At 35.4% G+C, this 27846-nt stretch overlaps 1 protein-coding gene across 25 annotated transcripts in view; it reads right to left on the bottom strand.

Moving 5' to 3' along the window:
• Positions 1-27846, bottom strand: part of BAZ2B (bromodomain adjacent to zinc finger domain 2B) — a 386914-nt gene that overhangs the window by 130356 nt on the left and 228712 nt on the right. For all 25 annotated transcript variants that reach the window (XM_073807661.1, XM_073807659.1, XM_073807676.1 and 22 more), the window contains one exon: positions 4529-4675. In XM_073807661.1, the coding sequence (XP_073663762.1) occupies positions 4529-4673 (145 nt within the window). In that variant the 5' untranslated portion in view covers positions 4674-4675. The remainder of the gene's footprint in view (positions 1-4528; positions 4676-27846) is intronic.

The following is a 27846-nucleotide window of genomic DNA, read 5'->3' as shown; positions in this document are numbered from 1 at the left end:
AATCCTTCCACTTGATCAAGTATGAATAAAAGTAAAGGTTACAATTTGCTAGGCACCTATTCTATGTCAGGCATTAGCTCAATTATCATTATAAAATGGGTATCATATTTATTTTATAGATGAGGTACCGAAGTTCAGAAAGGGGTAATGTACCCAAATTCACATAGCTAATAAGTGGACAAGCCAAGATTCAATTTCAGGGCCTTTCAATTGCAAAGTCCTTGCTTTTAGTCAATACATCATTCTGTCTAAACTCTTAAACATGGTGCATGAAGTTCTAAATGATCTGACCTTAACCTACTCCCCGGCTTGATCTCCTGTCCCTCTGTTCCATTTAGCCATAGCAGATACTGGCTATCCATTCTCTCCTTATTCCTTACTAATAACCTCTATTTTCTTCAGGATGGCAACATGCTCAGCTAAAAACTAATTTTCCTGGCCTTCCTTGAAGCTGAGATTACCATTCATACAGTTCCGACAAAAGAGATACTAAGTGGAAATCTCTGGATGGGGTTTCTGGGAAAGCTCTTTAAAAGGGGTCAAAGTAAGCTGGCATACAAATTTTGCCCTCTTCTACTCCACCTTCTTCCTTCCTGGAAAACAGGCTGTAGGTGGATCAGCCTTCTAAAAGCCATGAGATTAAGACACATGAGCATGAAGGTCCCATACCTCAGAAGACAGGATATAAAATTAGGAGCCCAGGTCTATGATGGCATCACCCACCTCAGAACTGCGGATCTATGGACTGGTACGTGTATTTGCCATGTGTTCCTATTCATAGTTAATCATTGTCATAACTGACACATACCCTAAGTTGAGGCCTGACTGATCAACTTGCGATTTCCTCAATATACCATGATTTGGCACAGTTCTACAGAGGTAGGCCTGCAATTAAGATACATGTGTGGGGCTTCTCTGGTGGCGCAGTGGTTGAGTGTCTGCCTGCCGATGCAGGGGACGTGGGTTCGTGCCCCGGCCCAGGAAGATCCCACATGCCGCAAAGTGGCTGGGCCCGTGAGCCATGGCCGCTGAGCCTGCGCATAAGATATATGTGTAATTCAGTCCCTAACTTTAAAAGAAAAGTAGGCATACCCCAGCTTTAATGAGAGAAGTTTTAAACAGTTTCTCTGTTTTATACATTCAGCATTTTACAAGTTTTGTTTGAAGGGTTCTACCTCAAAAATGGATTGAAAACCTCTGGTCTATGGCACAGTTTAACTATCACTGAAATTTCTCAAAGTTCTATGCTTTGTTTGTATTAGGTCAAATGACCACAAATCTCGAACGAATCCACTCTGTAAAGTTTAATTTTGGAACTATGCTGAAATACTATTCTTTCAGCTTTCACTCAGAGATAATATGTGAAATAGTGTCTGAATACTTATGAAACTGGCATATAGGATATTGTGTATCATGTGGCCTTTTATACAAAGGTTCTGGTGGTATATTCCCCAAACCACTCAGAGCCAGGAAAAAGTTCGTTTTTCTCTGAGGAACTGATATGTTCACTAGCACTAGTATGTGAGCCATGTAGCCCACTATGTTTTCTTTTTATTCTTAACAGCTAATTAGTTAATTTTTTTGTTCAATATCTGTGGCTTTCCTTGGCTTTTTAGAGCCTATCTTTTAATATTTTAGTTAATTGTCTTGTTTATTATGACAATATGTTTATTGAAAGCTGTCCAAAATTATTTAGAAGTAGGCAAGTTATTTTTTAAAAATTATACTTTAAAGGGAAAAGAAATATAACTCTTCTAAGACCGACAAGACCCACTATATGCAGAGAGCCTTAGATTAATCAATCTTTATTGCAGTGTTATTTTCTATCCAAGTTACTATAATAAAATTAAAGGTGTGTTGTGAGAGACAGTCCTCCAAGGTCCCTGCATGTTGTTGCCAAGAATGCAAGGTCTTGACCATTCTTTAAAACTGGGCCATTTCTCAGGACTGCAGTGAGCAACCTTGATGGATGAGGTGACATTTCCTTCCAGACAAAGAGCGGCTTTGCTTTCATTTACTATAAAAGCAGTGGGTTGCCTAAGCCGTGACACAACCTCCACTATATGTATAAGATTCAACTGGGCCCCTCCGTGTTGCCCCTGTGGGACTTGGGAGACATGGGGAGCCAATGCCAACATGATGTTTATGCTATTTACTATGCTATAGTAATAAAATCTCTGACCTAGGAGTCTCACATCTTCTACCAGCATCATAATAGTAACAGTACGTAGGTATACTCCCAGACCCTGACAAGGTGTTGATTCAAAAGAAATTAGTTGATCATTCAAAGTTCGAAAGTAGGCTTGAATTAAATCCTTTGTAACTCAGAAGAATTCCTACAGAAATATCATTAATGAAGATGACAGAGAAAGGCCAATTAAAATAACTGTTTAAAACAAAAGAATGTCCTCAAAGGGACCATTAAAGAACTGGTGAGGTTTTGACATTTTTCATATGAAAATTCTTTTTTGTTGTTTCTATACATCAAAAACATTGAGGAGATTCAAATTGTTTAAAATAAAGAGGCTAGGCGCATTATCATTCTATAATTTTACTTTTAAAAGGAGAAAATTACAGACAATGACTAGGCCAAAAACAATGAATCAAATAAGAGAAGACAGGAAAATATGATAAACTGAATTATGCAGGACAACTGAGCATTCTCCATGCCTTGTAAGGCTCTACTTTAAACATAAACCACAACACTGCAAATGTTAAAAACAAAAAATAATTTCCTTAGAAAGAAAAAAAACTCATGCTGTAGGTACTAAAGATATAATGTGTTAATAAGTGATATATTTTGGAATAAACATTGAAATAAACTATAGTTTCATTCAATTTAAGTATCTCCACATAAAAATTCAACAACCTATTTTACTTGCAAATAAATGATGAAAACTAATTCCTTTCTAGATAAGGAAATTTCTGATGTTATTCAGCAACTAAGCATACCCCACCCTTCTGCAACTCTCAACTACCACGAACAAAAAATAGCGCCCAACAGGTGACTACTCAGAATCATAAACAATTCAAGTGTCACTAATTCAGAAAACTAAGTGAGAAATAGGTGGTAGCAAAGGGTCCAGAAAACTCAAGGCTCTGTACTCAAGGAGTGAAAGCTTCAACATTAAAAAAAAAAGGACATTTCCCTAGAAATATTATATATTTTAAATACAAATTCACAAGTAAATACAAAGACAGCAGATGGGAGGAACACAATGAAAGGAGCTGACACAAACGAAAGGAGAAGAGTTATAAAAAGCACGAAAGAATAATTACAAAAGTACAGCTGTGTGCAATCATTTAGACAAAGAAACAAGGTAAAATGCCAACCATGGTATCACTATTTTTGAACACAGCATATCATCAAAGGCATTCATCATTTTATATATAGTCATCATTTTATACACAAGGGAAATGTGGTTGAAGTTGTTAAATGAATGCCTTAACCAAGATTGTACAAGGTGCGGGAGAACAGGAATTTTATTTATTTTTTTAAATGTAATGGTATTTTATTTTAGTTATTTTATAATCACTAAGAAAATGTTAGAAAATTGTTCTGATAAAATGACATCCTTGTCATTCCATTGATTGGAAAAAAATCAGAATAATTCAATAAATATATATTTGACAATTTGCTAGGGTATTTTGTCAGCAAACATTCCATATTTACGTACTTCATTTACCCAAAATTATAAATCTAATTTTTAAAAAGTAAAATATCATTTAGTTCTAATGTTTAAACATATGAAATAATCTATAAGATAAAATATATTTAAGATTAAAAATCTTCCTAGTGATAAAGGAATAAGTTAATCAAGTTTAAGTTGAAAAAAAGAAAGTATTCTACCAAATATCCAAACACGTGTTTGGGCAAAAAGTGATTTTGAGGGGTAAATAAAAGTACCTTCCACATAAAACTAAAACTGAGGATATTTTCACTACTGAAATAAAGTTCCCTTTTTAGCAGTATAAACTTCATTCATGTTTAAGAAAAATTTGTCAAATATCTTAAAATATTTTTCAAAATATTTTTCAAAATATTTAAAACTTTAAACATATTTTCCATCAGGTAAATGATATGCCTTAGTATACATCTTGTGAACTAGGATAGCTGGGGTTTGGTGAAGGTCATTTCGAATACTGGAAGCAAATTTAGGGCAAATGGTCCATGGCATTGGGACCTTATCTTACCATCAAGGATTCCTTTATATTTCTTCACTCCCTCATGGGTCTATTCTTTTAAAAGAGTTTGCATGTATTAATTTATTAATTAAAATGGTCAAAGGAAGATATTAAAATGAAACTCTCAAAGCTTCTAAAAATCATAGAAAACATGGAATAAGCAGTGCTACTCCAGTGTGCTGATAAAATACAGAAAAAGCAGAGACTAAATGTTTAACCTAGCCATTGTTCAACAGATCAACAGATGTAATGAGAACATTTGATTCAGAGTTCAATAAAACACTATGAATGCAAATTAGTAAAAGGATGGCATTCTAAAATTGAGTTAATAAAGGGTATTCACCACATGGGTTGATTGTAGAGCTAAGTGAAGCAGCTCCAGTGGAAAGGCCGCCTTTTGAAACTGCTGAAGCCACAGAAGGTATAGAAGATGAAGTTGGTGTAGCAGAGGAGGCTGTTGAGGACGGTAACCGTTCTCCAGACTCCATATCTATGGGAGGGAGACAAATGTTAATTTACAGTATTAAATAGTGGAATTAAGCAAAAGAATTAAACATATTTAAAATAAGTCAAACTTTTAGGAATACTTTTTTAAAATATGAAATAAGTTTAGAAATACATGTTCTTCAGAGAGATAAAATATGAAATAAATAAAATACAATTTAAAATACCAGTTTATGAAATAAGTTTAATGTTAAGTATACCAAATTTTCTTCTAATAGACTTGCAGAATATTCTTATATAAAAAAATAATAGGGCGTCCCTGGTGGCGCAGTGGTTGAGAGTCCGCCTGCTGATGCAGGGGACGCGGGTTCGTGCCCTGGTCCGGGAAGATCCCACATGCCGCAGAGCGGCTGGGCCCGTGAGCCATGGCCGCTGAGCCTGCGTGTCCGGAGCCTGTGCTCCGCAACGGGAGAGGCCACAGCAGTGAGAGGCCCGCATACCACACACACACACACACACAAATAATAATAATAGTCATTTGAATACAATAACTTGATAAAACTGTGTGTTGCCATAACTTTAGGAAAATTAGCATATTAACTTCTTATTCTTCTTAAATCATCTCATGGTCTACTCACTTACATCATAATACTCATATTATCTTAATGAATCAAGAAGATACAACCACGTCTGAGTGAACTGTAACCCTGTCTTCTAAATCCAGATACCAATATAGTTGTAGGTCTTAAACATCCATGAATCTGACCTGGTAATCCCCAATACAGTAAGTCCTGCCCAAAATAGACAAATACATTTTAGAGTTTATACTAGAGTCTAGTCTGAACTATGGTCTCAAAATGTCTTTAGTATGATCCATTTATAATGACTTAACCACTTCTAAGCATCTGTATTAATTTGCTTAGCTATTTTGGGTACAACCTTACATTGGTCTTATTGTAATAGTTTATGTTGATATTAAAAATCTGGAACGGAAATGGATGAAGGAGTCAAAAGGTACAAACTTCCAATTATAAAACAAGTAAGTCATAGGATGTAATGGGCCGCATGGTGACCATTGTTAATAATACTTTATTGTACATTTGAAAGTTGCTAAGAGAGTAGATCTTAAAAGTTTTCATCACAAGGAAAACAATTTGTAACTGTGTGGTGATGGATATTAACTTTTTGTGGTGTTCATTTCACAATACACACAAATATCGAATCATTATGTTGTACACCTGAAACTAATATAATGTTATATGTGAATTATATCTCAATTTTTTTTTTTTTTTTGCGGTACGTGGGCCTCCCATTGTTGTGGCCTCTCCCATTGCGGAGCACAGGCTCCGGATGCGCAGGCTCAGCGGCCATGCATGGCTCATGGGCCCAGCCGCTCCGCGGCATGTGGGATCTTCACAGACCGGGGCACAAACCCGCGTCCCCTGCATCGGCAGCCGGACTCTCAACCACTGCGCCACCAGGGAAGCCCTACCAATCTACTTTTAAGACTCTATTGTATAGAAATAAGGCACAAATAGTTCCTTTGTTATAACACTGTTTAAAGGTAAAATAAAATTGAAACCTGGCAGTACAGAAGAGTAGAACTAGAGCTAGTAGTATGAGGTTGGGGGCCTTTTTCAGTTTCAGTAAAAGTGCAGTTTTCTCATTTATTCTGGTTGTTCTTGCTGTTCATTTAAGTGGGGAAAGTTTACCTCTTTTTTAAAAAACAGGCTTATGCAGCCATTTTCCTTAGAAGTTCTATTATATACATTATTCATATATTCTTTTATTTCAACTGTTTTAATCTCAGATATATATTTCTAGCCAGTATTCCTCTCATACATAAAGTACTTTTTGTTACACTGGCCTTAAGTTAAAACTTTTTTTCTCATGTTTTAATAGGTATTTCTTAGTTCTAGTAACTCAAAATTTGGTCAACTATTCCATGTTCATTTATAGATACCTTTCTTTTCATTTTAAAGAAATTTAACAAATCCACTCTAGCCTTTGCTACTCTAGAATGAAGATTGTTTTATGCCTGCATTAACAAGGATTGGCTTTTCAAGTTTTTCTTTTTAAGTTAAATATTATTGAATTCAGATTTTATTTACTATTGTTCCCTGTTAAGCTTAACTCTGGAAAGAATCCTAGCCACCAACTTGAAAGTTAAAAGGTAGGAAGGCAATGCCTTTGTAACAGTGAATAATTCACAAAACAATCATTGGCTTGCCATATTGTAAGAACTATTCAAAGGAGAAAGTTTAAAATACATGTGCACCAAAGGATGCTAAAAGCAGTAGGTGAAAGTCTGAGTAGAAACAAGGTATTTGCATAGTCTCAAACTATCTCCTTTAAGATATTTACTAATTAAAAAGGGCAAACACCACAGTGGAGAAACTATATCACCAATAATAAAACATATTGATATCCTGTATCCTCTGATGTGCTTAGAAGAGCATATCACCTCTGTGGTATTCCTCCCAATAACATATAACCTCCATTGAATCATGAGAAAACATCAGACAAACCCAAACTGAGAGACCATATACAAAATAATTGACTAGTATTCATCAAGTATCAAGGTCATGAAAGAAAAGGAAAGACTGAGGAACTGCCATAGGTTGAAGACTAAGGAGATACAACAACTAAATGATGTGGGATCAGATTGGATTTTGGAACAGAAGAAGGACATTAATGGAAAAACTGGTAAAATTCATAAAAGATATGTAGTTTATGGTTAATAGCATTGTACCAATGTAAATTTTCTGATTTTTTAATTTTAATAATTGTACTATGGTTATATAAATTAATAACATTAGGGAAAGCTGGGTAAAAAATATAGGTGAATACTATGTATTTGCTTTTTAACTGTTTTTTAAGTCTAAAATTATTTCAAAATAAAAAGTAAAGAAAAGAAAAAACAAAGTCTGGCATACAGTAAGCACTTGAAATATATATATATTATATATATATATATATGTATGCATTGGGATTGAAGAGTGTAAACTTAGACCTTGAAGAAATAAAGAAAGAGATTACATTGTATCAGCAAGACACTTGATAATAGATGTTATCTGGGTTTAAAAACTGTATCTGAACCTTATTAGCTATGACCTTATAAATTATGTAACTTCAGTGAACTTCCAGTTTCCTCATGAGTAGTATGAAGGTATAACTGGGAAGATTAAATGGGATAATGCATATAAAGTTCTGAATACCTAGCATTCAATAACTGTCAGCAATTGTTTTTAATAAATGAATGTCTGTGCATATAATTATCCATGGGTATATGTGGCAGTAAAAGGTATTTTTAGATTATTCATTTCAAGTAAATATTTCTGAGTCACATCTATTTATAGGTTATATGTATATGCATAGCATGTTTGACATTTTTTACCCAGATAAATTACGATAAGAATTTAAAATAGGGAGATTGGGATTGACACATATACACTATTGATACTATGTATAAAATAGACAACTGTTGGAGGAAACATACTGTATACCACAGGGAACTCTAATGCACTGTGGTGCCCTAAATGGGAGGGAAATCCAAAAGGGAGGGGATACATGTATATGTATGGCTGATTCATTCTGCTGTGCAGTAGAAGCTAACACAACATTGTAAAGCAACTATACTCAAATAAAAATTTAAAAATAAAGAATTTAAAATAAATGCCTTGGGACTTCCCTGGTGGCGCAGTGGTTAAGAATCCGTCTGCCAATGCAGGGACATGGATTCGATCCCTGGTCCGGGAAGAACCCACATGTTACAGAGCAACTAAGCCTGTGCGCCACAACTACTGAGCCTGCACTCTAGAGCCAGCGAATCACAACTACTGAGCCCACGTGCCACAACTACTGAAGCCCGTGCACCTAGAGCCCGTGCTCCGCAACAAGAGAAGCCACCGCAATAAGAAGCCCGCGCACCGCAACGAAGAGTAGTCCCCGCTCACCGCAACTAGAGAAAAGCCCCAGCAACGAAGACCCAATGCAGCCAAAAGATAAATAAATAAAATAAAATATTTTTAAAACATTTTTTAAAAATGCCTCACAAAGTAGCCGCATAGCACAGGGAGATCAGCTCGGTGCTTTGTGACCACCTAGAGGGGTGGGATAGGGAGGGTGGGAGGGAGGGAGACGCAAGAGGGAAGAGATATGGGAACATATGTATATGTATAACTGATTCACTTTGTTATAAAGCAGAAACTAACACACCATTGTAAAGCAATTATACTCCAATAAAGATGTAAAACAATTTTTTTAAAAATAAACAAAATAAAAGAAACAAGTAAAAAAAAAAGCCTCACAATTCTATAAGTACAAATGGCAAGGTGTTTTACCTCAAAACTTTCAAAAAAAAACCTGGAGCACAAATATAAATGAAAATTAACATATTAATTATCAGTTGAAAAAATTTACTCTGTGATCACATGAGTTATTATTCATCATTCAAGCATACTGCATAAAAGTTGGCAGAAATCCATTTATTCAAACCATCTTAGAAAAATACATTCATTAAAATAAAAATAGGATCCAAGAGCCACCTATTCCCAGATTTCGGTTCTGGCCAAAGCATCCAGATATGATACTTGCACTCCTGTAATAGCCTCTCATTCTCACTCTGTGTGTTAAGAATACTACCTTCATCTCACGTTCCAAACAAACACCATCCAATCAATTCTTTGTGGCCAAAACCAGCCCAGACACAAGATAAAAATAAGCAGACTGTAAGAACATGATCCCCACCACAACACACTCACCTATGGGAGGATATCAATTAGTAGGTATGTCGTTTAGCTTAAGGCCATTCATGAGAGGATATTTTCTAATGTATAACTTCAGGATTTTCTTATTTACAAAGCTAATCAGGTAGGGTAAAGATTACTACAACTGAAATTTAACATATAACACTACAGTAAAAAAAAGTTGTTGATGTGAATGGGTGAAAAATGTGTGATGATGAAGGGATTTTAAATGATTTGATCCATTAGAGATCTTTCCCATGGTCTGAAGCAGTAGTTCTTAACCAGAGGTGATGCTGTAATACCCCCTCATCTACCAGGAAAACATTTGACAATGTCTGGGAACAGCTTTGATTGTCATAACTGAGAAGGTGCTACTGGTATCACATAGAAAGAGTCCAGGCAGGGATAGTGCTAAGCACCCTACAATTCACAGGACATTCCCACAGAGATAATTACCTGGCCCAGAATGTTAGTAGTGCTAAGGTTAAGAAATTCTGATCTAAAGTATCAAAAACTGTATTACTTGGAATTCAATCAACCAAAACTTTCTGTTAAGTAGCAGTTCTTTATAATTATTATAAGAAGATATTTCAAGCTGATTTATTGCCACTGCAATAAATGATAAAATTATATTCAACCTATCTTTATCAGCATACTGCCAGAGTTTATTATTTTACATTTCGTCCTAATTGTTTAAAACTGATCATGTATAATATACAATTATACATTGTATACATTAATATACATTAATTGTATACATTGTATACATTAATTGTATACATTAATTGTATACATTAATGTATACATTGTATACATTAATTGTATACATTAATATACAATTAATGAACATCATAATGTTCACGCACACTGGGTAACATGAATTTACTGTATTTTACTGAGATGATATTTACCTATAACAATTCTGAGAACAGACAAAAATCAGAATTACCACAACAACTTCTTCCCTGCATGATGATTTTATACACGCCAAAAAAATTCAATGATTAGTTGTTAATGATAATACTAATCAAATTCACACATATCAGATGTTCCTTTTTCTGTAAACATAGAGCTTATGAACACTGACAGCTGCTAGGTGTAAATGTGAACAGGTGCAAATAGGGATGGGCAAGACAAGTTGGCTCCAAAACATAAACATGATCAGCTGCCCTCTGTTTCACCTGCATGAATCCTTTAAAAGTATAGCTATAGAATAGACTGAAGATTCAGAAAGTAAATATATAAATAGACAGATATTTCTCCTGCAAAGAGTTTTCTTAGAATGTCTTTATCTTTGCTAACAATACCAAAAGTTCTCTGTGGGAGTTCAAGGCACAAAAGTAGATTTGGCGAACACTCACTTTTCCTTACAATATAACCTCACGTGAAAAACAATAATTGCAAAGAATATCAGGAGACAGTCACTATGCTGCTTCTTTTGCTTTAGCAGGATCACTAACACTAGAGCTTTATAAATCAATTATTTTCTCAAAGTTCTGACAAAGGCTTTTATATAATTATTATTTTTTATTATTATTTATTTTTATTTTTTTTGCGGTACGCGGGTCTGTCACTGTTGTGGCCTCTTCCGTTGCGGAGCACAGTCTCCAAACGCGCAGGCTCAGCGGCCATGGCTCACGGGCCCAGCCACTCGGCGGCATGTGGGATCTTCCCGGACCAGGGCACAAACCCGTGTCCCCTGCATCGGCAGGCGGACTCTCAACCACTGCGCCACCAGGGAAGCCCTATATAACTATTTAAAAAATAACTTACAGGAAACTGAATATTTGGATAAACAATACTTCAAAATATTACATAGCAAAACAAAAAATAAGCAACAAAAATTTTTCTGTTAAAGGATTTAGAGAAATAGGAGATGAGGCAGAAATACCTTATTAGACAACGAACAAAATTATTTTGAGTATAATATTTTTGAAGGAAAATGATTCTATTTATAACATTTTTATTTACCTACATTTTCAGAAATAGTCATTTCAACTTATTAAGTATAATACATTGTAGTTTAAAACAAGAATATATGAAAGGGATCAATTTCCTTTGCCGCTTGACACATTTTTAACTACTACAGTAAACAGTCAAGCAATTACATCCCCAAACAAAAGTGGGCTGGCAGTCAGGTGCTCTGGTTGCAGCCTGCGAGCTGGAGCAAGTCTCTGACAATACCTCTACATAATAGTTTCCTTACCAGAAAAATGATGGGATTGAATTAAACTAGCCCTCAAATCCATATCAATTTGATGAAAAAGAACAAAACAACAACCAAAAACCTTCACATTCCATTAACATATTTAACAATTTAATTCCTCATTTCCCTCATCCTCCCTACCACTTGCCTTCATTCTATCTTCAAATGTATGTCATTCTAAATTACAGATTTCTGTTAAATCTTTAAAGATTTACTCTTGTTTTATTTATACCTCAAGAGACTTGATGATGAGAAAATTAGCCAAGAGTAAAGCACTGATTTTCATACTGCTCAGTAAATATCTATTCAAGGAGTAAACTTTTCCATCCAAAGGATTAAGTATTCCTTTGCAACGAGCTATCTGTGAGGAAGAGGTTATCCTAAGATACAAGAAAGGATATAAAAGAATATTAAAGAAACATTTGAACAAGATTTAACATATACAGATCAACTAAACTGTAGGTAGAGTCTGTGAATTTAAATACTGATGAGAATTAACAATATCTAAAAAGGATACAAATGTTAGAAGGATTAAAAGAGAGACAATGTCTGATTAATTGATCCTTTCACCTACAAATGCAAGGGGTCCCAAAGAACAAGCAAAAAGACCCAAATCTTTGCTTAACTAAGAAACACAATTACAATTAACTGAAATTTCTAAGACATTTCTGGATAGTAACTGAGGCGGATTAGTAACAGATTGAGAAAATAAAACAGGGTAACAAACCAAAATCAAGTAACTCTATGTAAAATATCTACATATACTCAGAAGTCAAGGAAAGAAAGATGCCAAGTACTACATGACTGATAAACTAGAATAAATAATGCGTTTCAATGGGGAAGAAGCAGAGCTAACCTAACAGGGAAAACAGCATACTTCTTAAAGAACAAAATTAGCCTAAAAGTTTATGAACACCAATGCAGAAATAGTTTTGTCCTGGTCACCTTAACTCTATCTAATATTATCACTCTCCTGTTCAAAAGTCTTCAATTTATCCATATCACACATATGGGTAAAGATACACGTGAAGAATATTTATTATAACATATTAACTGCAAAGACTTTTACAAACAAAAAATTCCATCAGTAAGAAACTGTTAAATTATGATACTATGCAGCTGCTACCAAAGAATGAAGTAGATCTAGACTAGCTAATCTGCTGAATGAAAAGAGTAAAGTGAAGAAGAATAGAAATAGCAAGATCTCATGTGTGAAAAAGAAAAAAAGGGATATATTCTCATGAATGTATGCTCAGAATAGTTCTGGAAAAATATATAAGACACTGGCAACTGTGTTTCCTTGTAGGTAAAGAGACTAGGGAATTAATCTAGGATGCGAGAATTCTTTTTCACTATATATCTTTTTCTTTTTTTTAACCACTTGAATGATTTACAATGTGCTAGTATTAATGACAGTTAAACTAATTTTTAAAAAGATTTCTACAGGTTTGTTATTGCAAGAAATTATCTTTCAGAATGTTGTGCAAAAGTCCCAGTTCAAGATGGTGACATAAGAAAATCCCGAACTCACCTCCTCCCACAGCCACACTGAGCCTACAGCTATATATGGAAGAATTTCCTTTCAAAAAACCTAAAGTCTGGGTGGATGATGACTACACATTGGGCAAACAAGAAGAAAAACACATCAAAGATGGTAGGAGAGGCTGGGATGAAACCCCACCATAAACCCCACCATTGCTGCAGCAACCCACAATGCAGAAGGAACTCAAAACCTGGAGCTTCTTCCTGAGGAGCTGAGGGTTCAAAACCCACATCGGGCATCCCAGATGCTTGAGACATGAGTCCTTAAAAAATCTAACTTTGAAAACCAGTAGGGTTCCTGTCTCGAGACCCACAGGACTGCAGAGATCTGAGAAAGCCCTCTGAAAGAACTCACATGCTCGGACCCCAGGGCCCAGCTAAGAGGCCGTGTATGGTGTCCAGACTTAAAAAATGAAGGAGGCTCTCACCTGAGGGGCAGACACCTAATTTAACACACACTTCTAGGAGAGTGCTGGAATACTCACCAGGGATGCAAGCTGCATCTTTGCATTTTCCCTTTGCTGTGCTCCAGAGCACCAGTATCTCCAGGAAGGTGCCCCAATTTTGGTGGGTATCATCTAGGGGACCCTCTACATCACCTGGTTCTGGTGACCAGTAGGGCTTATGCCTGTGGGTCCCACAGGACTATAACTCATGAAGAAAGAGTTCTTAAATAGCTACCACCTCTAGGGCACAGGGGCACAGCAAGAGACAACAGACCTAGGAGCTCAGTCTTTCTCTGAAGGCCTATTAGCTAATCATCATGCCTGTGGACTGAGGGGCAGGCTTCTAAATAAACATGCGTCTGGGGGCTGACTGTAATCCTTTCCAGACACCTCAGAGGGCAGGCCTTATCTTCGTGTTTACCCTCTGCCATGCTTCACAATGTCAGTGTCTCCTGGAGGGGAACATTACAAACGTCTGATGCCCTGGATTTTATGTCTGGTGGCCCAGTTTTTGCAGCTATCACCCAGGGAACACTCTTTATCACCTGGCTCTGGTGGCTGCGGGGAGGTTGCATTCTTGCATCCTATGGGACTGTGGCAGAGACGTTTCTGGACAGGCTACCATCACCATGGCACTATGCAGACAGTGAACTGAGGCACAGTCCCCAGTCTTTCTGTAAGAAGGCCTCTTTGCTTGTCCTGAAACTCCGGCCTGAGGGGCAGACTTGGTACTCTCCCACTGCCTTACTCCAGCTTGCTGGTAAAACCCAGAAAAGAGCTAATATACTCATCTGGAGGTCTGACTTTTGTGATTTCTGCCCAGGGGACACCTCCAGATCACCTGGCTCTAGTGGCAAGCAGGGCTTATACTTGTTCTCCCACAGGACTGTACATATTTGCATACTTATAAAAGCTGATGTCTGAGGGTCTAGGTGCTGAGATCCTCCCCTTTAGGACAGTGACAGATCTTAGAACATTCTCAACTGCTGGGAGCTATTAAAAATAGGCTATTTGGACAAGCTCAAAGGTTGGAGAGAAAACCAAGAGCTGAGGCAGTGTTGAATAACAAAGTTCATCTCATACTAGAGGCCCCTCCTTCAAGAATGGGAGAGGTGGTTGTTTCACCTACTATATAGAAACCAACACAGAGAGTCAAGCAGAAGAAACTGAGGAATATGTCACAAGTGAAAGAATAAGATAAAACCTGAGGGGGGGAAAAAAAGCATAAAATCAGAGATAAGTAATACATGTGATAAAGAGTTTAAGGTAATAGTCCTACTGATACTCACTGAACTGGGGAGAAGAATTAACTCAGTTAGAACTTCAACAAAGAGATGGAAAATATAAGAAAGTACCAAACAGAAGTCACGGAGCTGAAGAATACAAGAACTGAAATGAAATATACACAGGGTGAGGTGTGGGGGGAGGAGGTTCAACAGTAGACTAGATGAAGCAGAAGAAAGAATCAATCAACTTGAAGACAAGCCTGGGAAACTCACCCAATCAAAGCAGCAAAATAAACAACAAAACAAAAAGAAAATCAATGAAGACAGCTTAAGGGACTTATGGGACAACATCAAATGGACTAACACTCACATGATATGAATCCCATAAGGATAAGAGGGAGAGAAAACTTATTTGAAGAAATAATGGCTGAAAAATTCCTAACCTGGGAAAGGAACAGATATCCATATCCAGGAAGTACAGAGAGCTCCAAATAAGAGCAACCTAAAGAGACCCACATCAAGACACATTATAACTAAATATTAAAAGTTAAAGACAAGGAGAGAATATCAAAAGCATCAAGAGAAAAACAATTTTATGAACAAGGGAACTGCCATAAGACTATAAGGAGACTTTTCAGCAGAAACTTTGCAGGCCAGAAAGGACTGACATGATATATTCAAAGTGCTGAAAAAAAAAAAAAATTTCCAACCAAGCACACTCTATCTCACAGAGTTATCATTCAGAAGTGAAAGAGAGATAAAGTTTTCCAGATAAGAAAAAGCTAAAGGAGTTAAAACTGCCTTATAAGAAATGTTAAAGACAGTTCTCTAAGCTGAAAAAAATTAGTAACAAGAAAACATTTGAAAGAATAAATCTCACTGGAAAGGTAAATATATAATAAAGGTAGTGGATTAATCACTTATAAAGCAAGTATGAAGGTTAAAAGACAAAAGTAGTAAAAAAAACCCTATGATTATAATAATTAATTAAGGGATACACAAGATAAAATTATGCAAAACAGCACACCAAAAACATAAAATATAGGTGAGGGAGGGAGAGTAATAATGTTGAGCTCTACAATGAAATCAAACAAGTTTGTTATCAACTTTAAAACAGATTGTTATGGATATGTGTTGTTTTATGTAAGCCTCATGGTAACCACAAAGCAAAAAGCTATAGTAAATACACAAGGGGAAAAGAGAAAGGAATATAAGCATACCACAAAAAAGTAATCAAAACACAAAGGAAAAGAGCAAGAGAAGAAGAAAGGAACAGAGAGGAACAACAAAAACAGCCAGAAAGCAATTAACAAAATGGCAACAAGCACATATCTATCAATAATTACTTTAAATGTAAATGGGCTAAATTCCCCAATCAAAAGATGTAGAGTGGCTGAATGGATTTAAAAAAAAAAAAGAAAGAAAGAAACCCACCCATCTATATGCTGCCTACCAGAGACTCACTTAAGATGTTGGGACACACATAGACTGAAGGTAAAGGGACAGAAAAAGATATTCCATGCAAACAGAAACCAAAAGAAAGCTAGAGTAGCTCTGCTATACTTATATCAGACAAAATAAACTTTAAAAATTTGTAAATATATATGCACACAACATAGCAGCACCTAAATATGTAAAGCAAATATAAATAGACCTAAAGGGAGAAATACAAAGCAATACAATAATAGTAAGGGACTTTAATACCCACTTACATCAATGGATAGATCATCCAGAAAGAAAATCAACAAGGAGACACTGGCCTTAAATGACACATTAAACCAGATGGACTTAACAAATATTTATAGAACATTCATTCAAAAGCAACAGGATATGCATTCTTGTTAAATGCACATGGAATATTCTCCAGTATACATCGCATGTTAGAACACAAAATAAGTCTTAATAAATTTAAGAAGATTGAAACCATGTCACACAACTTTTCCAACCAGAATGGCATGAAACTAGAAATTAATTACACAAGGAAAACTTGAAAATTCACAAGTAGGTGGAGATTAAAAAATATGCTACTGAACAACCATGGGTCAAAGGAGAAATAAAAAAATATCTGAGACAAATGAAAGTAGAAATGTAACACACCAAAATTTATGGGATGCAGCAAAAGCAGTTCTAAAAGGGAGGTTCACAGTGATAAATGCCTGTTTCAATAGACTAGAAAAGTCCCAAATAAACAACCTAATTTTATAGCTGATAGACCCAGAATAAGAAGAACAAACAAAGCCCAAAGTTAGTAGAAGGGAGGAAATAAAAAAAGATTAGAGCAGAAATAAATGAAATAGAGAGTAAATAGACAAGAGCAAAGATCAATCAAAGTAAGAGCTGGTTTTTTAAAAAGATAAACAAGGGCTTCCCTGGTGGCGCAGTGGCTCAGAGTCTGCCTGCCGATGCAGGGGACACGAGTTTGTGCCCCTGTCTGGGAAGATCTCACATGCCATGGAGCGGATGGGCCCCTGAGCCATGGCCGCTGAGCCTGTGCGTCTGGAGCCTGTGCTCTGCAACGGGAGAGGCCACAACAGTGAGAGGCCCGGGTACCGCAAAAAAAAAAAAAAAGATAAACAAGTTGGGGAGTTCTCTGGCAATCCAGTGGTTAGGACTCTGTGCTTCTATTGCAGGGGGCCCAGGTTCGATCCCTGGTCAGGGAACTAAGATCTCGCAAGCCGTGCACATGACCAAAATAAAATAAAATAAAATAAAGTAAACAAAATGGACTGACTAAGAAAAAAGAGAGAAGATTCAAATAAATAAAATAGAAATGAAAGAGGAGACACTACAACTAATACCACAGAAATATGAGAAACCATAAGAGACTACTACAAAGAATCAAACAACAACAAATTGAACAACCTAGAAGAAATGGATAAATTCCTATAAACATGCAACCTACCAAGACTGAATTATGATGAAATAGAAAATCTGAACAGACTGATTACTAGCAAGAAGATTGAATGAGTAATCAAAACTCTTCCAAAAAGCAAAGGTCCAGTACCAGACAGCTTTACTGGTAAATTTTATAAAACATTCAGAGAAGAATTAACACCAATCCTTCTCAAACTCTTCCAAACAATAGAAGAGGAGGGAACTCTTGCAAACTCACTTTCCAAGGCCAGCATTACCCTGATACCAAAAGCAGACAAGGATCACCACAAGAAAAAAAATTATAACCCAGTAACTCTGATGAACATAGATGTGAAAATTCTCAACAAATATTAGCAAACTGAATTTAAAAATACACTGAAAGGATCACACACCATGATCAGGTGGCATTTATTCCAGGAATGCAAGGCTGGCTCAACATCAGCAAATCAGTCAATGTGATACAACACATTAACAAAATGAAAGATAAAAATCATATGATCATATCACTTGATGCAGAAAGAGCATTTGACAAAATTCAACATCCATTTATGATAAAAACTCATCAAAATGGGTATAGAGGAACATAACCTCAACATAACAAAGGCCGTAATGACAAGCCCACAGCTAACATCATACTCAATGGTGAAAAGCTCAAAGCTTTTCCTCTAAGATCAGGAACAAAACAAGGATGCCCACTCCTACTGCTTTTATTCAACATAGTGTATTGAAGGTCTAACCACAGCAATGAGATAAGAAAAAGAAGTAAAAGTAAACCCAATTGGAAAGGAAGATGTAAAACTCTCAGTATTTGCAGAAGATATAATACTACATAGAGAGAAACCTAAAGATTCTATCAAAAAACTATTAGAACTAATAAATAAATTCAGTGAAGTTGCAGGATACAAAATCAATACACAAAAATTTGTTGTGCTTCTATAATCTAATAACAAACTATCTGAACTAGAAGTTTAAGGAAACATTCCATTTATGAGTGTAACTAAAAGCATAAAATACCTAGGAATAAATTTAACCAAGGAGGTGAAAGACCTGTATACTAAAACCCATAAGATATTACAGAAATTAAAGAATACACAAAAATATGGAAAGATATTCTGTGCTCATGAGTTGGAAGAATCAATATTGTTAAAATGTCCCTACTACCCAAAGCAACCTACAAACTCAATGCAATCCCTATCAAAATTCCAATGGCATTTTTCACAGAAACAGAACAAACAATTGTAAAATTTGTATGGAACCGCATAAGACCCTGAATAGCCACAGCAATCCTGAGAAAGAATAAAAAAACTGGAGGCATCATGCTACGTAATTTGAAACTTTATGACAAAGCTATAGTAATTAAAAGAACATTGTATTGGCCTAAAAAACAGACACATAGACCAATGGAACAGAATTGAGCCCAGCAATTTTTATGGTCAACTAATTTATGACAATGGAGCCAAGAATATACTATGAGCAATCCTATTTCTGGGTACTTATACTAAGAAAATGAAAACACTAACTTGAAAAGACATATGGACCCCCATGTTCACTGCGGGGCCATTTACAATACCCAAGATATGGGATAATCCTAAGTGTCCACTGACGGATGAATGCATAAAGAAATATTGTGATAAATAAATATACAATGGAATGTTATTCAGCCATAAGAAAAATGAAATCTTGCCATTTGTAACACCATGGATAAACCTTGAGGGCATGATGCTAAGTGAAATAAGTCAGAGAAAGACAAACACTGTATGATCTCTCTTATATGTGAAATCTCAAAACCAAAACAAAACCAAGCTCAGAGATACAGAAAACAGATCGGTGGTTTCCGTAGGTAGGGGGTGGAAGAGGGATGGGAGAAATGGGTAAATCAGGTCAAAAGGTTAAAAGAACTAAGGGGTCAGACATGATAAGGGGTCAAGAACATGTACATAACTGTGGGGAGTAAGAATGGAAGAGTGTACCCTCATGAGTGCAAGCCTCAGCAAAGATTTCAGCTATTGTGAGTATATGAAATTAGGTTACAGGCCTGGAACATAGAAAAAAATGGTTTTTTTAATTGTATTTCATTCTTTTACAACTAGGGTCCTGTTAACACTTTCAGTTTAAACTCAGGACTATAGGATTTTTATTGTACCTGATCAATTTTTACAACACAGAATTACTCATCTGATTTATGACACAATATACAAGCAATAGCCTCAGAATAACAATACCAAAATTATAATAATACAAGAATATGTTCACTGAAAACACAGTAATTTTGGTCCTCAGAATATAGTCCACTAGGGACATATAGTCAAATTACAATATTTAAGTCACCTTAAATAGTTCTCCTCTGTGTGGTTATACCTCTAACTAGATTTTAAAAATCAAGTCTTTTCATTAGATTTCATTCTAATTTTTATGGACATCATTCAACTAGACAAGCAATTCTGATGAACCAAAGACCAGTGTATCAAAAGCAATGTCTAAATCTGCACAGTCCAATATGGTAGCCATTAGCCAACCACACGCAGATAATTAATCTTAATTAAAACTAAAAATTTAAAAGTCACACTAGCTATATTTCAAGTGGTCAACAGACATCACATTATCATTATAGAAAGTTCTGTTCTATAGCACTTGTCTAAATGATACTCTTCCCTCAGACACTGAAATCTTGCTTAGTGAGGTAGCCTGCTTCATACTGAGTAACTACAGCTGTTAAAACTGTCAAAGCATGAGTTGGCAGCCTTAGGGCAGATACTACCTTATTAAAGTTTTCTAGAGGAAGGTTGATGGACAAGAAGTTATCTGGGTCAGCAGTAACCTCCATGAAGAAACTGAAACTATTATCATGCTGTCGTGGTTTGTTTACAGAGTATATTACCAAAATATCGAAAATATCTTTAAAATCTCTTGGAGATTATTTAAAATGGAGTTGAGTTATTTATAAACTATTCACTTAAAAACTTGAACTATTCACTTAGAAGGTAACTTCAAATAACTCTCTCGTTACATCTTGCATTACTTCTTAAATGTTTCCATTAAAATATCCCTAACACAATTGTGACATCAATTATACAAAGTTTAACCATTTACGAAAACAATCTATGTCCAACCTTTCAGACAGCACTTATTAAACCATGAAGCGTTTTATTCTATCCACAACATTGTAAGTCCAATTATTATTTGCAGAAGAGGTGATACACATATACCTGCTAAAAGTTCTCAATGTGTTTAGTTAGAGACAGAATTAAACAGGAAAAAAAAAAAAAGTGGCTTCATAGAACAGGAGCAGATACAGGATTTCTTTGCCTGGGTTTTCCCTTGCCCCTCCACTGATGCTGATGACACTCGGTATAGGTAGGATCTCTCAAGAGTTGGAAAAGAAGCTAAAGACTTGGTGAACTACTACTCTTTATACTAGAACTTATATCAGAATTTCAGAAAAACCCACTACTCCAGTGACAGAAGATAAATAATACACAGGAAACACTGGCTACCAATCCTCAAATTTTAAGTCATTCCTATTTACTGAATTCTTTAGTCCAAGTTGCAGCCATATTTTTAAAACTGTGGGTAATAACCCATCAGAGGATCATGAAATCCACATAGTAGGGTCATAAAAAGTGAAATATTCTGGGTTGCTGTCAAAGAAGCTTGAAAAACGCTGATCTATGTGGCTTCCCAATAATGTACAGTTTTTACAGGCAAACACAGAAGGATTTTACAATCCCTAGTCATACTAGATGCTATACTAGTATAGCATCTATATATATGTACTATATATACCACTATATATACACTCTTGTGTGTGTTTGTGTGTATACTACTACACTAGCAGAATTCATGCTTTTTGTAAACAGTCCATTAAAGTGAGAGTGGTTATACAAAATTCTTAGAATTGCTTTAGGACCCAGAGATCTATACTGCTAATTTTCCAGCCTATGACAAAGAAATATGGGGCATTATATTTGCTGGGCACCTGGGATGCCACCTAAATACTAGTCTTCTACTCTGCACACTTAGCTAATTAAGGATAGATCAAAGTTCTTTCACCCAGATACTATAAGGGACATCAATTATACAAAGTTTAACCATTTATGAAAACATTCTATGTTCAACCTTTCAGACAACACTTATTAAACCATGAAGGATGCTAGGTGTTTGGGATATAACAAATAAGTCAATTACGTTAAGTAGTCTACTTCAAGGTTTTAGAGTCTAACAGGTTGAAGCAATGGTGGAAATCTAATCAAGGCTAAGTTAAACAGATTCTTACTTGCAAGAACTTGAGCTATGTGACTGTCACAGTGATACCAGGTATTGAAAGATGGTATAGACTTAGGAGTTGGGGTAGCCTTTTGGGGGGCCATATGTGTAGATGAGCAAACAGTCAAGTAGGAAAATAAGTCAAATATGCAGTGGAAAGATCTCACATTTATCCTTTATTTTGTTAACGATTAGGTATTTCTATATTAAAAGCTACACATTTTCTCATATTCAGGAAAATAAAAAAACGTTTAGTATGAAAAAGTAAAATGCTTCTGAAAATAAATTGACATTCTAGAATCCAATTCTAAGTACAGATTTATAATTGTTTTATTATATACAGGATATTTATATACTTTTAATTATTCTCTAAGGATTACATTTATGGTTCATCTATACTTGTAAATTTTAATATCTACAGAGACCACATGGCAGTATCTCATATTACAGTAAAGTAGGAGAAAGAGATGAGTACCCAAAACTGTATATAAATTTTAATTAAAGAAGAAATACATTTAAAAACTCAATACTACTGAAGTTAAAGACAATGAGAAATTTGAGAATTCTAGTAAAATTTCAAGGAAAAATTATTTTACATAAAGGATTCATTCTCTCTCTGCCTCTTATAGCTGGCCTATTGCTAATTCATTTAACAACTATTATTGATCATCTACTACAAAATTATATAATGGCTTAGTTGCTAGAATATAAAGATGAATGTCATAATCTTTCCCTTATAAAAGTTCATCATCAAATAATCTTCATTTCACACTATTCTCACCATAATTTAATCCAAATATAAATTACTACAAATTAAAAAAATTTTTTCTAGTAAAGAGAAATGTATGTGCTAACTTTACAAAATTCAGAAAATATGTTGAAAATACAGGAAGGAAAAATTTTAAATCCACCTCCTCACATACTACATAAAAGTGGGAAAGAAGAGCTAGGGTGATGAGAGGGGTGGGCAGGCAGGGTGGGAGTGCAAAAGCTTAAGAGTTTGGGGAGATACAACATCACTAATAGAGTAAACAACCAGGAAGAAAAAAAGATCTCTGCCTTGAAGTAATTTTTATATGATGACAGTTTCCCTGAAGGCAAAATCCTACCCTTCACCCACATCCAGGATGTAGGAGGTCCATGCCCCACTGAGATTTCCCTGTGCTTCACTCATGCTTCCTCTATACAGACCATCTAAGGTACCAGACAGGACTTTTTGCTACTGCGGTAATTCTTGACCCTCAACAATGGGTCATATGACCCCACTCCTGTGGTCAAAGCTGTGTGAACCAGACATTACCCAAGGAGATAATGGCTGACCGTAAATCTATGACATGTGTTAGCTGCCTCTGAAAGATGCTATGATCTAATCAGATTCTCCCTGACACATGTCTTAACTAATAGGAGGGGAAGTTGTTGTTGAGTAGGAGATTATAAAGGCTATGGGCCTAAAGATATACAAGCTAAAGAAAAGTGGGTTAGGAAAAATGTTGAAAGAATACATGTACAGAGAGGTCAGTGGTCCTGAGAGAGAGGAGATAAGAGTATGGCCAATCTCAGGTACTTTTCCTTAGACTGCCTTTTTGATTTTTCTATATTCCCTGAGACTTCTCTGTAGCCTTCCAAGTACCTATCCTTTTAATTGAGTTTTAGTGGGTTACTGTTATTTGCAACTGAGACTGGTAGAAAACTTCCTAACAACAAATGTCATGTTTAGTCTTCTTTTGTCATCTTTACTCATGCTATTTACCTATTCTGTTTTCCCTTTCAACAATCTAAATACTATATTCCTTCAAATATAGGCCCAAGAATCACTTTATCCATAAAGCTGTATCTGACTAATCTTAGGCCACAACTTCCCATCTTTGAACTATAGAGCATTTTAGCTTCTACCCAGGAAGCTACTAATTACATGGACTGTATTTGTTTTATGAATTCACTGTATTATTCAACACATAGCCAGTATGTCTGCTGAGTCTTAGTTTCTGAATCAGTAAAATGGATTAATTACACCTCCTTCAAAGAGCAATTGTGAAGAGAATGCTTAGCACACTTCCTGCTAGGTATTTTGTTCTTGAGTGTTTGGCCAAAATTCAGAAGCAAGTATCTTTATTTTCTTCAAACTAAATATACAAGAGTGAGAAAATAGCTCATTAAAAGTCAATACTATTTCTTTCATAAATTCAGTGTGAGCAAAAATAAGTTAAAAATGTCAAGAGCATTTTCATTTCCAAGCAGATTTCTTTCACAGGTAAATCTGAATAGATGGTCAAGAAGTATATTAGAGTATCCCCTGTCAATCTGCCTCTCAAAAGAGTGTTATCATTACTTTAGCTTTAGATAATACTAAAATTTAAAATTTTGTTTTTAGATACCAGCAACACTTTCAGTTTAGTTTTTAGATAAGCAAAATAGTAAAACTGCTTTTTCCTGAGAAGATAATGCATAATTTTATAACTTTCATTATTCAAAAAATTAATTTTGTTCAGAGTATAACTTTTTTTAGTAATTTAAAGACCAAGATTTCTCCTTTATGACTTCAATAATTTCTAAAAATTCACAAATAGTTACAATAATTCCCTATACCATCTCTTAGCTATAAAACTTAGTCAAATTATGCACTAACATCCTTTCAAATATGCCTCTTCCATTTTCCTCTTAATTTTTTATTATTTTCTGAACTGCATATAGATGGTCCATTCCTTATTGCACTGACAGGCCAAAATATTAATATAATAATACTCCTAACTTTTCATTTGGAAGATTCAAGACCCTTCAAAACATTGCTCAGAGAGAATTTAACTGCCTACTTTCATAATACAAGGCTCTAAGTATACATCTCAAATGTGTCTTAACATGACCTGCACTAAATACATGAAAACATCATATAACTGTTAAATATAGTGATATAATAAATACAACTATAAGCCATTTTTTTAGTATTTCTACAAAGTACCAACTCAATAATAAGATCATTCTAAAAACAAGCATTAAAGTGATAAAAAAAATTTAAGTATCCTTTATAAATAGCTTACTGATTACTAAGATAAATGTAGTATGATAGAACCATATATTTCTATTGAAACTACAAAACTGTCTGTACTTTAAATGCTCATCTGAATATTCCACTTCAAATGTTCAAAAGTTAAGAATATTTGGGTTCCTCAAAAGGCTAAACATATGGGCTTCCCTGGTGGCGCAGTAGTTGAGAGTCTGCCTGCCAATGCAGGGGACACAGGTTTATGCCCCGATCCGGGAAGATCCCACATGCCGCAGAGTGGCTAGGCCCGTGAGCCATGGCCGCTGAGCCTGCGCGTCTGGAGCCTGTGCTCTGCAACGGGGGAGGCCAAAACAGTGAGAGGCCTGCGTACCGCAAAAAAAAAAAAAAAAAAAAAAATTGAAAAAAAAAAAAAAAAAAAGCTAAACATAGAGTTACCAGATGACCCAGCAATCCTTTTCCTAATTATATGCCCAAGAGAAATTAAAACATATGTCCACACAAAAACTTGTACACAAATGTGGAAATAATCCAAATGACTATAAACTGATAAACAGATAAATAAAATGTGCTATATCTATACAATGAAATATTATTCAGTAATAAAAAGAATGAAGTATTGATACATGCTTCAACATGGAGGAACCTTGAAAATGTTATACTAAGTGAAATAAGCCAATCATAAAGGACCACATACTGCATAATTCCATGTATATGAAATGCCCTGAAAGGGCAAATCTATAAAGACACAAAGTAGATTAGTAGTTGCCTTGGGCCATGGGACAGTTGAGGAAAAATGGGAGATGACTACTAATGGTAATTGGGTTTCTTTTTGGGAATGATGAAAATGTTTTAGTTGACTATGGTTATGGTTGCACAACTCTGTGAATACACTAAAAACTGAATTACATACTTTAAATGGGTGGATTGTATGGTATGTGAATTGTATGTCCATAAAGCTGTTAAAAACAAGAACCTTTGGATCTCATGTTGATAAAATGCTATTTGACTTAATGTATTCTCTATTGAAATTTAAAAATCAGTATTCTCAATTCTAGCCTCCATATTCAAGACTAAATGTAGAATGTCCCTCAAGACTAAATGTAGAATGTAGTATGACCTTTCATGTTTCACTTATCAAACTCAGGCACTCATCCATTTAGTTAATTTTACATCACTCTCCCTCTCTCCCTTCTACCTCCCTCCCTCCCTCCCTCCTCTCTCCCTCTCTCTCCCTCTCTATAGATATAGAGACAGAGACAGAGGTAGAGACAGAGACAGAGATAGATACAGAAATAATTTCTTAACTTGCTAAAGTTACATTAATTCAGTTTGGGAACTAACAGGTTTATCCAACATATAAGCTCCTAAGTACTTACCAGACTTGTTCCACAACTTCATTCCAATAGTCACATGACCAGCTAGATTTTTATAATAGAGGGATTTAACAGAGATAAATAAGCCTGAGATTCTAAACCACAAATTATTCACTCTCTTCTGCTGACTCTGATTCCTAAGTATCTTCTCTCTATTCCCACCATCATCTTAGCATAATCCTAAATCAGTTCTTACTGGAAATACTGCAAGAGCCTTCTAAGAGGTTCCTCTGCTTCTCTTCTCCACTCCTCCACGCAGACACAGCAATCCTATTTATTTTAATGGTAATCTTTTTAATATAAAAATCTGATCCTGCCATTCTACCACTTAAAAAAATCTTTCATTATCTCTCCATCAAATACACGATAAAATCCCAGGTCCTCTGTTTGGCATAAAAAGCTCTTCTTAATGAGGCCTGTGACTTCATCTTTGGTGTCACTCTCTTCTCATACACTAAGTAACTAAACTTCTCACCATTTCCCCAAATATAATATGGTCTCCCATGTATCCATGCCATGTATTTGGTACATGGTGTTCACTTCCCTCAAATGTCCTTCCCTTATTCCCTGTTAAACTCCTATACACATTCTAGGTTTCATCTCATGTTATTACCTAATCTGGGGAACAGTTCTAATTCACTGAGGTAGTCTTAGGTACTCCTTTCTTGTTGCTCTGGTATATTCCCTAATTAAAGCACTTACAACACTGTACAGCAATTTTCTGTTTTGATATCTGACTTCCTACCACGATGTGAGATCCTTGAGAAGCAGGGACTACTGCTGATCACCTTTACAGCCTTAAACCTAGAATGTAAGACCTCAATAAAAGGCTTTGAATGAAAATGTATAATAATCTTTAAAATTTATATGGAACTTGATAATTTACCAAAAAAAGTATGTGCATATATTCTCACTTTACCCTAAGGACAAACCCTGAAGTAGGTAGATCAGGCATTATTACTTCAATTTTACAGATGAGGAATTCTGACTTAATATCTATCAGTCAGTTAAAAAAAATGAGAAACTTAAGATTGAGAAAAGTCTCTCCTTACTTCTTATAAATTATGTCGGAATAACTTTAAAGTAAGTTTTCTTAAATATACTTGTCAATAACTACACAAACTGCTTATACATTTTCAGTTTCTGAAGTAGAAAAATGTTGACCAACGAGGCCTACACATTTCCTTTAATCTATCACTCCAAAGTCAACAACAAATATTAAGGACCTGTAAGAGGGACAGACATATACTTGTCAATCATGAGCCTAATTTTGAACCCGCTCTCCTGTTTCTACTTGATTCTACTCTAGTGCTGTCACTACTATCAACTTTTCATTCTTCCTCATTTTTCTGATTTGATGGTTTCATTTATTGTGTAAGACCTTGGCTTCCCTTGAAAACTATTTTGATACCCTATACTAACTCCAGTGTTTCCCAGCTGCTTTGTTGGACAACTCCCATAACCTTGTTAAAGTTAATACAAAGTAGTCTTTATCTTGCATTCCAAGTCTTTTATCACTTAACCTAATCCCACTACCA

Source organism: Tursiops truncatus, chromosome 7 (assembly GCF_011762595.2).
Source record: "Tursiops truncatus isolate mTurTru1 chromosome 7, mTurTru1.mat.Y, whole genome shotgun sequence".
Classification (NCBI taxonomy): Eukaryota; Metazoa; Chordata; class Mammalia; order Artiodactyla; family Delphinidae; genus Tursiops; species Tursiops truncatus.
The sequence above is the reverse complement of the archived record's forward strand: the minus strand, read 5'-3'. Positions and strand labels throughout refer to the sequence as shown.